The sequence below is a fragment of the Pyrgilauda ruficollis genome, unplaced genomic scaffold, assembly GCF_017590135.1.
Source record: "Pyrgilauda ruficollis isolate IOZ18807 unplaced genomic scaffold, ASM1759013v1 scaffold44, whole genome shotgun sequence".
Classification (NCBI taxonomy): domain Eukaryota; kingdom Metazoa; phylum Chordata; class Aves; order Passeriformes; family Passeridae; genus Pyrgilauda; species Pyrgilauda ruficollis.
Window position 1 is genome coordinate 4432888 of NW_024525934.1, and position 15918 is coordinate 4448805.

At 35.5% G+C, this 15918-nt stretch overlaps 1 protein-coding gene across 5 annotated transcripts in view; it reads right to left on the minus strand.

Moving 5' to 3' along the window:
* The window catches only part of FGF14 (fibroblast growth factor 14), a 381047-nt gene that overhangs the window by 88954 nt on the left and 276175 nt on the right, over positions 1-15918 (minus strand). For 4 of the 5 annotated variants that reach the window (XM_041478309.1, XM_041478311.1, XM_041478312.1 and 1 more), the window contains one exon: positions 3853-3963. The exons of the other annotated variant lie outside the window; for it this stretch is intronic. In XM_041478309.1, the coding sequence (XP_041334243.1) occupies positions 3853-3963 (111 nt within the window). The remainder of the gene's footprint in view (positions 1-3852; positions 3964-15918) is intronic. 5 annotated transcript variants of the gene reach the window in all.

The following is a 15918-nucleotide window of genomic DNA, read 5'->3' on the forward strand; positions in this document are numbered from 1 at the left end:
AACATTTGAGTGTTACAATCAGGTCTATCAACTATAAAGGAAAGTATCATCATTTACGTTGCATTTTTTCAGTGGCTGTTGGCTGAGATACTCTAGGTGAAATAAAAAAAGCTATAAAGCTGAAAGATTCAGGGTTTCAATCTCAGAAATTAAAAAGTTGGAATTGCCTGCTTCTCAAATTAATTAGTCTTCCAACTAAACCTATCCTTCATTCAGGAGACAAAACTTTGAAGAGAGACCAAAGCCTAAAACTGAGGTGGTTTAGGTGGAGAGGGCAGGAGGTGCATATAACGCTTGTTACTACAAGCACATATGGAAATAATTTCTATCTCTTTATGATTTCTGTGTAGGAGCTTGTTTTTCCTAATTAATAAAGATGAGGCCAGTGAAGCAAGCTGCATTTGCACCTGTAAAGTCCAGGAACATTAGAGTGAGTGTGACAGCTACACTGAGTAGGATCTCAGTAACCAAAGCTGCAGCTTTAACCACAGTCACTCCTGCCTTTGCTACAAGCAAGACACAAAAGCAAACAAGGAACTGAAAGGTATTAGGGAAATTAAATGAAAAAAAAAACAAAACAAACAAAAACAAAAACAACCAGCTAAAACATGATATCACTGAGACTGAGGCAAAAAAAATACAGACCAAACACACAAGATTGTTTGGCTAACAGCCTTAATTTGGGGAAGTGATTTAAGGAAACAGCATCATTAACCAATAGGTGCATTAATTACCATTATTTCATGAAGCATCATTATCTTGGAAAAGTTATAAAAAGAAATTACAACCATGAACTGAAACCTACTGGTCTGTTTAGGTTGGGTTCTAATATCATGGCCATCAACATGAGCAGACAAAAACACATTCATGCAATTACACATCACGTCTTCCTTCCTTTTTCATGCAAGTTTTTGCACACAGTGATACACTAAAAATCTTGTGCTCTCTCTCTCTGCAGTCTCTAGCCTTTACTCAAACTGGGACAATAAGCAGCTGATTAAAACAGCTGATACAACTCAGATGACTGAGTTGTTTTGACTTCAGATAGAAGCAAATCTTAATCTTAGTTTGAGCTACCTTTCTATAACACTGTGACTCCAAAGGTGCATGAAGTTATGTTTAGTGACATACACGTAAAATGAGTACAAAATTATATAGGCACTTGAGGGAATTTTAACTTCAAACACTTGAAGACTAACTGCTTGACACAGAACACATGGCAACAGCACAAAAAGTAGCAGCATGACTAAGCTTCAAACAGTTTCCTTGCGGAAGACAAAAAAGAAACTCCATCTTTTTTCCCTCCCTCACTCCTCGCTCCCTCTGGCTTCTCTGACACCCAGTTACTCAGCGGGCTCTCTTCAGGGACAGCGAATAGTGCAGAAGACAGGTGGAAGGCTGGCAGAGATGCACACCCTTTGGCAGTCTGTATTTCCTTTTGTTTATGAAACACACTTTGAATGGAAGTCATCCTCACTATCCAGGTAAGTATTCTATCTGTCCTGTGGACAGCTGATACATGTCCATCCCTTCACCCACTGGGCACACTATATGGGCAGTCTGCAAGCACCACAGCCAGAAGCAGGATTTTCTCCCTTGGGCAGCTGCCAAAAGTTATTCACTTGTAAGCCTCAGACAGAAATTATCATGTTAAGGAGCTGAAATAATAAAATATCAAAACACTAGAAATCCTATCCATAAGAAAATGATTGTTTTAAAGCGAAAGAGAGAAGGAAAACCAACATATGCTGCAATTAAAAAAGCACTAGGGAAAAAAAAATTCAAAAGGAAATGAAAGGCAACAAAGTGGAAAGCGAAAAAACTAAGACTGGCAGCACAAAAGAAACAAACACATTCATACAATAATGAATATACCAAATAGGTAAATCTTTTCAGCTCTTAATATAGTGTTGACACATATATACCAGCAAAATTTCAGATGTAGACTGTAGGCCTTCCTGGCAAACACATTAATTTTGCATTCTTCTGTTCTAAACTGTCTTTTTGAAAAATATTGGAAAATTGGAGTAGTTAAGAAAAAATTAATCCCACCAGTTAAAGACAGAAAAAAATGCCTTTGTGGAAAAAAAAAAAAAAACCTCCACAACTTTTTAACCAAAAAATAATTTTGGAGTAAAACAAAATAACTAACAATATTTATCCAGAATACACAATACTTCTATATGGTATTTGGCTGAGTTTGGAGAAGTCCAATATTTTAGAATATTTATAATATAGAATATTCATTCTGCATTTTGGAAAAAGAAGAATAAGGGAGGTGGTCAGAGAGCTGGAAAATCAGAAATGCACAGAGGAGGGGAAAGAGTAAAAAAAAAAAATAAAGTGGACGATTTGTGAAGATGACAACATCAAAGAGAGAAAAGTAAGGCCACTGTGATCTAGCTTTGAAAAGACTCCACATCCATAGAGAGCCTAGAGTTAAAAAACCTCTCAGAAATAACAATTGTTGCAGCCATACACACCTTCTCGCTGAAGCTGAGAATAAGAGAGATGGGCAGAGGGACAGAGATCTGCACTTAAACCCTAAGAGAGTTCTTAGACCTCATCTAGGCAAAGCTTCTAGACAAGAATAATCTTGTCTTTTTTAAGGTCTTAGTATGTACTCCAGTACTGAAGTGGGCATGAGAGATAGACACATGGAGGGAAGAATAGAAACAAGGACGGGGGTGGGATGGGGAGGACATAGAAGGGAAACAAAAACACTTGGAAAACAAGTAGAGAGATACACATAAAGATATATTAAACAACTTTTCTCTATTAAAAAACTCCAAAACAAACACTAAAAGATGATCATGCTATCTGCTGATGAAAGGTGTTATAAATTACAGCTATGCATCAACTAAAATAGGAACCTTACCAATGTAAGGCAGAAACCTCAAATACCTTAATTTCTGCAGCCTAATTTCAACATTCTTAAGGAAACTAAGAGGTTATTTATATATGCATAATAAGAAAATAAATCTTGTATATTAAAAGTGCTTAAAATAAAATTCAAGATGACACAGAAATGTTACTTAAATATGTCATGAGAATTAAAATAAACAAAACATAAATTAACTGTTTCTAGAGTAAGAATAGGTTTGTTTAATTACCATTTGCAGCTGAAGTTATCAAACATATATATATATATATATGCTTATTGAATGAAAATATGTAGCAGTATCATAGGAAAAGCATACCAAAGCAGCAACCCACACAGCCTTTCAAGACCTCTTTTTTTTTTGGAACATTTTAAAAAACTGCCACTTTTGCCATCTCTACAGTGGCAAAAAATCTCTTAACATCATTGGAATTCTGGCTGGCATAGGATTTTTTGCCCCAAAATTTTTAGTACCTTCAGCAAGGTAATTTATCATGTGTTTTATGAAGGTCTTTGATAGTTTAGCATACATTTATTTGCTTGTAAATTCAGATTGTTCTGGGAAATTTGGTTTCCATGTCTTGTTATTTCTTTGTTATTTATTGAAAGGTAAGAAATTTGTGTTGGATAAAGAGTTCTTATTAAAAAATTCTTTTAATATCATTTTATCACTTTTATAAAATTACCAGAAGACATTCATTGGCCTAAATATCTCCCTCCTAAGGTCCGTGAGCTCTTAACGCCTTCCCCTTCAGAGGCAACACATTTAGGCCAATGTCCTGCACGAGCCATGCTGGTGGTCACCAGGCTTCCAAGGGACAGAGCCCTCCTCCTTGGGACAAAACACATTCAGAAACCCTCCAAAGGCAGGCAGGCAGGCAGGCAGGCATTACCAGGGTGCCTGTGCATAGACATTCGAGCGATGCGGTCTGCGTGTGCGATTACGACATTCCCCTGGGGCAGTCACTTACTAGAATTACTGCTGTCATCCTTGGTTCCATCGAGACTTCCATCGGGGTGCATTTGCAAGTAGTAGCCTTGCCTGCAATATAACCTGGTCACTATACCCTTGAGCTGGGGATCTGAAAGACAAACATATTTTGTCACTAGCCTCAAAACTCTTTCCAAGAGTTATCCCTACTTCTCTCAGTGTAGGAGGATATTTGGTGAAGCAGCAATGCTGTCTTAAAAGTAAGTACTACAACAGGATGTGTGCTGATGGAGATGGAGAAAAATCTCTCTGCAGAGTGTTGTTAGGTCAGTTTTATGTCCTGTTCTCTACCTTCAACATCCTTCATTATAATTAATACAGGTAAAACAGAGAAAAAAAGAACACCCGAAATACTCACAGTCAAAAGCTTAAACCATATTAAGCCCTGCAAAAAATTGTAGACTTCAGCAACAAGTATAGCCCATTATAGAAACTAACAAAACATTTGAAAAACCCTACTGGTTTCATATGTGTTAGCAACTTACTGTACTGCACATAAGTTTTAAGGAAACTGGGAGGAAAAGGTCTGTTTCTTTTCCTATCAAAAGTGGTAAACTTATTGGGTGCAATTTGTAACAGTACCATCTGAAGTTCCCAGAATATTTTAACCAAGGTAGAAGCAGAACCAAGTCACCTGCCCTCTCCCACCCCCCCAGGGAATAACACTCACAATCAGGGCAAGACATAACCTTTGTTCAGCAGAAAGAAAAAGCTGAAAAAGCTCTCAATAAGATAAAGCTAGGGGAAATCCAGGTAGCTTGGAACAACGAACGTTCTCCATTTAATACTCTGCATTTATGAAAACTGCCAAGAATTGGGCAGGGGGTGCCCAGCCACAAACTCTTTGATTCACGGCACAGATGTTGCCTTACCAAACCACAAACTGAGCTGTTGCAAAACAGGTTCAGAGAAAGAAGGCATCACATCTTTTAAAAATTCAACAGAACTACCTCTATGTGATATCAGTATTAATATTGGTAAACATTAACTGTTAGGCCCAGTTCCAGGCAGCCAGTATGTAAATTTGTGAGAACATTGGCATTAAAATATCTATATCATATGCTTAGCTGTGCAATAATGAATTAAATTCATAAATACTTTGATACAGATATATAATAAAATAAACATGTGAACTTCAAAGGAAGACAGAAAGTATTTTCATGCAAGCCTGTGGGCAGAATACAAAATTTGTGTATAATTGCTCTCACAATTAATCATGCTGGGTTACTTAGAGTATCCTAAGGGGACGTGAAAACAAACAGCGATAAACAAAACTGCCTCTAAATGGTATGTACTGAAATTTCTGCAGAGGCTCAGTTCTGTGAAATTATCCTGCAAATGTTTTTATTGAATATCCAAATTACAAAGTCATATTAAACAATAAGCCCATCTGAATTAAAAATACAAGTTAAACTGTAAACATAATAAAAAACTGTTACTATAAATAGTAACACTGTAGGACTTCTGAGGCATGGAAATAAATAATATGGACAATCAAAAATCAGCATATAAGCATATTGCAACTTAAATTTTTAAAATTTATCTAAACTAAAAATTTTGCTTTCTGTTAGTTTTTACATTATCAAAAGTCTGTCTTTATATATGAATACTCAGAAACAAATATTTTTAGAAATTTAAACATGTTAAACTGTAATTCATTTGAATGTACTATCTCCATCAATTTCATCAGGTGATTCAAAAGTATTTTCATAATTTAAAAATGAAAGTTGAGTTCCTTTTACACAGGTACTATTCCTGTCAATATATGCTTTCAGTGTGTCCTTCAAATTGACAATTTTAAACATGTTTGTTTAACACTCATTAAAAAGGCATCTTTAAACACTAAAGTATAATAAAAATATTAATAAAACTAGATATTGAAAAATTATTTACAGGAAAAGTATCAGCATTTTGAAAAACACTTCCTATACCCAAAGAAATAGTGAATAAATGATTTTTTATCAACATTTTCTAGTGCAAAGAAGTTTCATAGGAAGGCAAAGTACAGTCAACTTACTGTCACCAGCTGTTTACATCTACTGCTTCAAGGGAAAAAATGTCCAACTTAGAAGTCACTTTCAAAGTTGTTTTTTATACTCACTCTATTTGTTTTTCTAAATTGAAAAATTAAATATAGTTTCTTATAATCATTAATCTGTTTTCATAAAAAAACATTATTTAAAATTAACCCTGCTTTACCAGCTATCCAAAATTATATCTGAATGAAAATGAAATGACACATCACTCTTGATATAAGTCATAATAAGCTATAGTCACAAAGACTACTCCATACAGCTTCAAGGTAAATATCTCCAAGATGAAGCAGACAATCCTGCCAGGCAAGAAGTTTATCTCTTCTCGTTGCAGAAAGATAAATTACCCTTTCATGTCCTTTTTGAGACATCTGAGCAGCAAGCAGTGAAGAGAAATCTGCTAGTCCCTGTATTTCTATAGCATTTTATCTACCCTCTGTCTCTTAATAATATTACGGGAACAGTCTTAGATTCAGATGATTTGCAAATGAGTTTCTCAAATCCTTGTTGGCCACACTTGTTTTTTTGTTTGTTTTTTTTTTTTTTTTTCTGTCTGCTAGACAGCAGGAGTGAGCAGCAATGCCCAGAAACAACGGCAGAAGACAGGTGCTGCCTGTCCAGAGGTGTACTGGCTGTGTCACCTTTTCATAACTCTCACCAGAGTGACAAAGACAGACAGACCAGCATTTATTCTTACCCTTTAACCCCCACACTCGCTTTTATCTTCCCACGTGTAAGAGAATGAGAATGGCAAGAAAATACAGCAAAAAAATAAACCGGAAACAGGATGAGAGCTAACAACCTCACCAAAGAGCTCCTGGTTCTTATGATTTTACCATAGAAATTTTGTTACTAGTTCTCTTTATGTCCTAGCTGCCACAGTGAGGTTATTTTGTGAGCAATATAATTTGTATTTAATTTCAAACACCTTGATTTCAGGGCAAATGAAACTAAAAAAAAAAGCCAACTTCACCATGCATCAAAAATTATGGAACAGTTCCACATCTTAAGATTTCTATCAATTTTTTTGTGCACCTTGATTTCTGAGGTCGAACAGTTCAGCATGACATGTCAGCAATGCCCTACAGTGGGAAAAATTATTCTGACTTGTCATTATTAGAGGTTGTCTCTTAAAATTCAAAGCTGTACTGAATGGACAAAGCAACAGCTTCTTAAGCCTCTCTTTCACAGCAATCTGTGTGACAGCAGCCACTTGCAGCCCACATTTCTTGCCTTTTTCCCTTGTCAGTGGTGATGGCAGGATGCATGATTGCAGTTAGCATGAACACTCTGTCAGTAGCTTTTCTGATGTTCTCAACAAAGGCAGAGTTTAATTAAGATGTCTTCTCTCTCAAATAGTGGCTACAAAAATGGCTTTGGCATTAACTCACGACAGGCTGAGTGCAGCTCTTGCTCTAGCCCAATTATGACACTTCATGTTTTGAATTGTGAATATTTTCTGTTCACACAGAGAATGGCTTTCACGTGTACTTCCCCACTCCAACACACTGCCAGGACAGATGTATTCAGAAACTTTATAGATTTAAAATAAACTAGGGGAAAAACTTATAAAATATGAGTGTAAAACATACATGAATTTAAAATGCTAAAAGAACAGTGGTGAATATGCCTATTGTATATTTTAAAAATTAGTATCTTAGCATGCACTGGAGTTTTAATTTTTAGTTTTTACCAGAGCAAAGCTTTTTTTTTTTTTTTTTTTTACTGTCATATATTATTTCCTTCCTCTTCTGTGTAAAGGTACTAAATAAAAGTCTGCTGACAAGCAAATGCTTAATGGGAGGAATAGTCTCACATCAACTCACATTTTTATGGAGAATAAACTGCACTATCCAGTCAGCTACCAGTCTGCCACAAAATGAGTCGCTCAGTAGCCAAGTAAAAGCCAGTATTTAGAGGTACATTCTGCTCAGATAGCAAAGCATCAAAACCATGATAACAGCTCCAGGTACTTCATGTTTTACTCGTCCTTTATTCTTTGCACTTCCATCCAGCAGTTTTCACTTGTGGATATTTTAATACTAAAAGTACCACTCATATTGGTCCAAAAAAAAAAAAAATAAAACCAGAGCATTTTTTATTTAAGGTTTGTGGTACTGATAGTCACCATGACTTGGCTGTCATGTCTTGCTCGCTGATGTTATGGTCAGCATTTGTTAGGAATCTTCTCCCTCACCTATTAAACTTTATTGAAATATAATAAAACCTCATTATAGTCTGTATTCAGATTTAAAAAAAAAAAAAAATCCCTGAAATCCTGAAACCACCAAATTCCTTTTTTACCTGGGAAGTAAAATATCACCCAAAGTCCAGAGTGTCTCATCCACTCCAGGCACATCTCCCTATTATTTTGAAAGACCTGAGAAGAGCAAAAAGCCCCTTTTTTTGACTTTTCACACAAGAGTACTCTAACAGTAGTGTGTGTGTGTAGGCTGTACTGGACTGGAATTCTTGCCATCTCTCTTGCTGAAATGTCTCTACTTTGTACAATAATTAATTACCCCCCTGCAGGCAGGTTAGACCCCATCCACTATACCACAGGTGAAGATATCTTCAACCCCTCACCATCTTCTGCACAGAAACTTACTGTTGCTTTAGATCAATGTCTGGATACTTTTTAAAACTTAAAACATGTCTCTGTAGTGCTTAGTATTTTAGAAACTTTCCACATAGCAATTAAGCACTGGAAGCAGGGAAAAAATGCCACGTAAAAATTACATTTTCTTTTTTGGATTCTCATTTCAGGTATTTCAGTTCCTGCTGTAATGCTTTTCCCAGTTTTCAAAAGTCATCTTCTTCTCAAGTGTACTGCTTCTGCTATATTGCAACAGTACTCAAACAGGTACAGTCGTTACAGATGATCACATTACATTTCACCTTGTTTATGCCAAACCTTGCATTGTCATTCTAGCACATAAAAGTGCAGGGTCCTCTGAAATGAGTGTTATACAATCGTAAAGGCAAGCTTCCTGAAGCAAGTATATTGCCAATGGGGAATTCAAAATGCAGAACTTTGTACTTCATTTAAAGGTGATAAAATCATAAATAGGCATCGAAAACCATCTTTCATTATTAAAGTCTTCAGCTGTTCCAGTGATACAGCTTTTGCATTCAAAACTTTATACACTCCTAACCTCCTTATTAGACTGTCCCATCTCCTGGTGTCTTAATGTTTCCAAGTTCCTAATTGTTTTTTTACTTTCTCTCATTGTTAACAGAATATAATAAAATTTGAACATTTATTTTATATGCTAGTGCTCTCTCACTTTAATAATATTTTTTTCAATATCTCACAATATGCACTAGAAAACTAAACTTTAATTAAAAACTTAAGAGAAAAATATTTTTGAAAGAAAGTTTTGCTCTATTCAGGGCAAAAGGGAAAAAGCACATAATGTGAACTCAGAAAAGCAATAGCTTCCATTATTCCCTGTTCCCATAAGTAATAATAGTCCTTGCTCTGAAACGAGGTGGCTTTCTCTTTGCTCACTTATTTTTCCGTTCTCATGATGATTACAGGGCACTCAACTTTGGTGTTTATTTTTAACTCTACTTTTTGTCCGTTTATGTCTCACATCACAAGCTCATCTCCTGCAGAACCTCGCTTTGAGAGCGCGGTCAAGAGACAGAGAGTCCTCCCACGTTCCTGCGCTGCCATTGTCATCGGCACTTCCACAGCGTTTATGGTAAACTATGAAAGCAGACTGGAGTTCTGCAAAATGATTGCTTTTCTTAAAAGCCCCCTTTGCGCTGGCATCCTTGTCTTTGTGTTGCAAATGTTTTTATGTTAACAGCAAAATGTGCTCCCTTTCCATTTGTGGGCGCTGACATTTTGTCTCTGGGTCTCACAGTGCATTTCAAACTACATAAGCCTTGTTTCATGCTGTATGGCTTTACTCAAACAAATTTGACCATCAATAGAATTACAGGAACTTGGCTGCTAGCTGAGATAATTTATATCTGTTCAGATTTACAAGTTGATTGGATTCAATAGACTTGTCTACAGCAGAACAATTAACAGCTTCCTTTACCAGACATATTGTTTTTAGAGGGAATTTGTTGTAAAGGGAAGAAGATTAGATTGTTCAGAAAACATTTTGTTCCAAAATCAAAATTTTACATGAGCATGGTAGTTGAATTTTAGTAAATTAATTTAATAATTTGCATTTCTCTTTCTACTGGACTTTACTGTATAAATCTGATGGTTCTGATCTTGCAACACATGAATTTGTTGGAAAATTCCAGCCTAAACACTGCCTTCCACTTTTAACCCATGTTTCTTCTACTACACTAAAATTCAAAGATCTCAAATTCCTTAATATCTAAATGCTATCTTAGTTTATGTTATACACAGGAATATTGAGAAGAAGCTGGTCTCTACTCCCAAGCTTACTTAGATAGCACCAGTCACAGTTTAATATATTTAACTAAAAAGCATGGTCTTCCACTAATGAAAAAGCTCCATCTCAGCAACTCTATCCACTTTCTCAATTTACTTTGAAACACTAAATTTCTACTGTCTAAATTCCATGTTAGAGAAGTCTTGCTATTACAGTTTTTATTTGTTCATTTCATTTTACATAAGCCTAAAATACCCAATATGTCTTACTGAACCTTAATAATAACATTCTAGTATTATGTTTTGGAGCTGTTCCTGTATCTGACCATCTTAGGTCTACCTGGAATATTCTTGATTCTAAATTCTAACAGCAAAACATTAACATTATAAAAAATACTGCTTACTGTTTCTCTTGAAAAGAAAAAAGCATCAAGAAACAGATTCCAGAAATAAGTAGTTTGTGTCTTCAATTTGAAATAATCTTTACTTTGTTATCTTTCCATAAAAAGCCTTTGTCAAACACTAAATGTAATCTTGCTCACACTCAAAAAATATCAAAGCACAATAACATGACAGTTTCTCTTACCATTTAACCTATGTATAAAATTTGACTAATGCACTGCCCCTGGAATCAGTAAATAAATGCGATTTGAGAATGAGATTTCTCTAAAGATGTCACTGAATTTAGAAAATACAATAGGATGGGCATAGATGACCTTTACATATGTAACTGAATTTATTTCACATAGCACCTAGCTCACCAAAGAATGAATTTGATACTCCTGTTCCTAAATAATTTCTGGTTTTAGAAGTCAGTGTTTAAACATTGCATTTATTTTCACAAGCTTTACTACTTATCTCCTTGCATGCTGCATTACTAAGCAATAAAATATCTGAAGACAGCTTCTATTTCTTTCATTAACTGAGATAGACATAATTTTCAAAGTGCCCAAACAGTCTATTTTAGAAGTATTCAAAGCCATCAGGGTAATTGTTAATGGAGAGAGGATAACAGGATAAGTTTAATGCAAAGTATTGAATTCTACACAACATTCCTTTTCAGGAAGTTTCCATAACAGCAAGTGGCAGGGGTCTTTAACTTGTTATTACCTTTAATTCTTGACAAAATACATAAAAGTCCACAAAATGAAGTATATTCCGTCTGCTTAGATATGCACAACTATCACATCTGAAATATGCTTGTCAAGAACATAGTGTATTATATTTAGTTTTATGTTCTTGACAATGGCTCAAAATATTTAAATAATTCATTCACATTACATTCAAGAAATTTTAGTTTACCAACCAGCCTTAACATTGGAGAAAAACTGAAGATGCATTGCCAATGAACTGGGACACAGAAGATTTTTTCCTAGTTCGGAAGAGAAAATTAGAAATTGCAAAATATAGAATCATAGACTCATTTAGTTTGGAAGGACCTTTAAGATGTTAAGCCTCACTGTTAACCCAGCACTGCCATGTTCACCACCATGTTCCTTGGTGCCAAGTCTATATGTCCTTTATATACTTCCAGGGATGATGACTCTTCCTGGGACAGTCTGTTTCAATGCTTTCACCTTCCAGTGAAGAAATTTTTTTATAATACCAAACCTAAACCCTCCCTGGTACATCTTGAGGCCATTTGCTCTTGTTCTGCCATTCATTACCTGGGAGAAGAGGCTGACCCCCATCTGGCTACAGACTCATTTCAAGCAGTTGTAGAGAGTGATAAGGTCCCCCTGAGCCTCCTTTTCTCCAGGCTGAACAACCCCTGCTCCCTCAGCCACCTCCTATAAGATTTTTTCTCATAAGATGTGTCAGAGACACATTGCAGAGCAAAGATTCAATTTTCTTCGACAGCTGAACTTAAAAGCTTTCCTGATTTCAGGTGCAGCAGATTCCAAATATCTCCTAATGCACCAGTCTCATTTTTTCACTGCCACCAGAGATGCATTACTACATTTTATAAAATTACAATAATCAAAAGTTGTCATTTCCACATGACAGTTTGTTGAGTAGAATGAGTTGAGATTTGTGCAGGTTTAAATATATAAATCAGAAAGGCAAAAAAAACCAGGAATTATTCTATTTCATCAGTACTAACAATTTAGTGCACAAATGTAAACTCCTGATTAACAAAAGTATTAAGTAGTAACCAAAGATAAATAAATCTGTTTCAAATTTTAAAAACTCATTTAAAAGAAAATAAAGGTGTTGATAAAACAGTTACATTTTAATTTAGTATTCAGTAATGTACAAAATAAAAAGATTTCTTCTTTATATCAGACAGGAAAACATTTGCTGTGAAAAAGTTTGGATCAACAAACTGACTTACAACCTTAAAAAAAGTAGAAAAATAAGAATTTTACATAGTAGAACACTATGTATATATATAAATTATTATTTAATCCTTATGCTTTAATATAAATCCTCATTGTCAAACCATGTCATTCCCCAACACTGTCTAAACAGACTTCTTTACAAATACAAAATTTGTTCACAAAGAAAATGCAGCAAAATGAGATCTGTTAAGTGCAAATTGCATTTCAGTCCTCTTCATGAAGAAACAATATTACTGGAGAAGCAGGAATCCAAAGGAATATTGATTGAGAAATGGATAATCCCATTGTGAAAAGGAAATAAATATATTTCAGTATTTGTTATTAGTTAAGAACATTATTGTTGCTGTATAAAGCAAGATTATAGAGGTTCCATCAGACAAGTGGAAGTTTGTGCTGTTAGTGTGAATACAATGCCTTATTTACTTAGAAAAATATTTATTTATCTAGAAAAGCACAGATGCACTGGCATTAATTCTTATAGAAGAGCTACAAAAGAATTTTTAATATCATAACATATACAGTGTCATTAGCAATTTTTTAACAATTTAAATAGCATTACATTCCTCTTTCACAAAGGGTTGCTGTTTTCACAAACTCCAAAACAAGTAAGAGCAACAGAAGTGAAAAGGAGGCAGCATTACCAAAAAATGTATAATAGAGGGTGCTCTACTTTTTAAATTGATTTATTTTTTAAGAAATTATATACCCAAGAAATGTGATGAGTTACCAGAAGTGGATTAGTAAGAACTATTTGAACCAGAAATAGCAAGTCATATTAAAGATTAAGTTCTTTCTTTTTTTTGCAGCGTAACTAATTGCTGCCTGGGAATGCTCTTTAACCAGGGAAGAAATAGCAGACTATTTCCTGTATTTTATTCTACTATATGCACAAGCACTTGCACGTTTTCTTTGTAAGAATACAGTGAGATGGAGAGACAGAAAGAGAAGCAATGCATGGCTGCTTTCATTTCCTGAGATAATTTTTTTCCAAAATCTCCCTGTGAGAAAGAGAAAAGTCCATTCAGCCTGAAGATTGCAAGGCTTTGTAATCTGTGGTATTAAACACCATTCAGAAATCCTAAGAGTAGCAGCTTGAAAAACTGAATTTCAAACTGAGACAAGAAAATAATCTCCTGCACTTGAAGAACACAGTCTGAATCTTTTTGGATTCTGAATAAGAGAGTAATTTCTTCTATCATTGATATGACAAAACTATGCCTCTTCACTGAAGCTACTCTCTGCTTATTTTTTGAGTCTGAGGTCAACTTGGGCCACACCTTCAAGGCTTTTTTGTCTTCTCCTCATCTCTGCTACCCAAGAAAACTTGGAATACACAGAAAGAAAACAAATTATTATGAAGTTACATGACCCCAGGATCTGGGCTTTAAGGAAATCAGCAGAATTTGACACTAATGATATGGGACAATCACAGGAAATTGTGACAGGCAGTCACTCAGCTCAAACCTCTTTGAGGGACTTCAGCACAAACAACTTTGCTTCTCTGGAACTTCTCTTTTTTCAAGACTGACTCTAGCAAGAACAAAAAGGCATGGCTAAAACTGGCAAATTCCATTTATTCTACCTAATGCTCCTGGAGGTAAAAAAACAAATCAAAAAACTCCAAACAAAATCAAACTGTTTATCCCACTTAGATTACCCTGACTGTTTTAGAAACACTGTTTTGTACGGATATTTAGCTACTAACCAGAAAACAATCAGAAGTATACTCATAGCATTTATGAGAAAATGGGCAGAATCAGTTCAGACCAACTTGATTATTCACTAATAAGGAGTAAATCTTTCAGTTCTGAATCTTTTGATATTGTAGTGGTGACACACTGAGCAGAGACTACCCAGCCACTCACTGCCACCTACAGAAAATGAAAGTATTCTATAATGTATCCAAGATTTAAAATACCTGCTAGGTTTTGGAGGAGCTCAAAGTTGGTTCATGTTTTGATGATGCCCAAAAATACCTCAAAAACACTGATAGGGCGTTCAATCTCTAAATCTAAATTTTATTACAACACAGACTACAACATATAACTTTTAAATATATAACCTGAAAATGAAATTAAAAATCAGAGCTTTATAAGGAATCTCCCATCCTATCTAGTGCAATTTTGCAGTGATTCAGTGATCTGGTTTTTTTTACATTTTGCCTCCAGTGCAGCTCCCTCATCATGGACAACTGGCTATGCATCTACCACGCATACTTTCTTAACATGTTCAGACCGCAAGCCTTCCTTCCACTGTTTCTCACATCCTGTCTTTCACTCCCTAACTACTGTCCTCTCATTCCTTTATTATTTCCCAGCTGTATTCTTTTTCTAGCTGTGCATGTCCAACAATAGCGACTATTCAAGAGGACATAAGAAGATAACCCTCTACCCTGCTGCCCAATCACGTCTTAACTTCAATAACAAAGTAGATTTGTAAGCTTAAACAAATGAAACAAATTTTCCTTCAGCCACATATGTCCTTCTTTATAAATTTACAGAAACATTCTCTTCAGGCTATGAACTTAACAGAAGATACAAACTCCACCTTCTAGCTACCAGGAAATGCAGTGCAGTCTATAATTTGAGGTTGTATCACAGAGGTATATCAGCCCAAAGATCCAAACCCACCAGCAACTTCTTCAACCATCCAGGCATCAGGTGCATTTTGCAGAGTAGTGAGTCAAAGTAAGAACCATGGCAGTTTCAAATGTGTATTTTCTCTCAAGATGTGTAATACAAAACTGACAAAAAACCCTAAACCAAAATATATTCTTCAAGGCTGCTGAGCCACAACACTTTCCTAACTGTGGCTTCTTTCTTCACTGTCTGCTTGGCTAAAAGAGTTAAAAACATCATCATTCCTTCTCAAGTCTGGCATCATCTCTTAATTTCTTACAGATGTCCAATTATGCATGAAGATACTAAACAAGGCAAATTCCAAATCTCCTCGTTTGGTGTCTCTCAATAAAGTAACAGGTGACATTCTTCTAACCACGTATGAACATCTCCCCTGAGGCAGTGATCTTTCACTCTTTCAAGATGGAGTAGTGAGAAACACGTAGATCATTCTGAAGGACAGGCCAAAAATGCACTGAATTAAGTACACCTGAGAGAGCCTACTTATGCACCCAAAACATCTATCATGCGCTCTTCAGACCTGGTCACACTGTGGAGACACTAATGCTCTCTACACTTCGGACAAGTCTTTCCCCACAAGACCCAACTCCAGCCCTGTCAGACTGTTCTGGTTGGACTAGAATTATGGCCAGCTCCAGACAGCTGCTCATTCACTCTTACATTGTGTTAGGA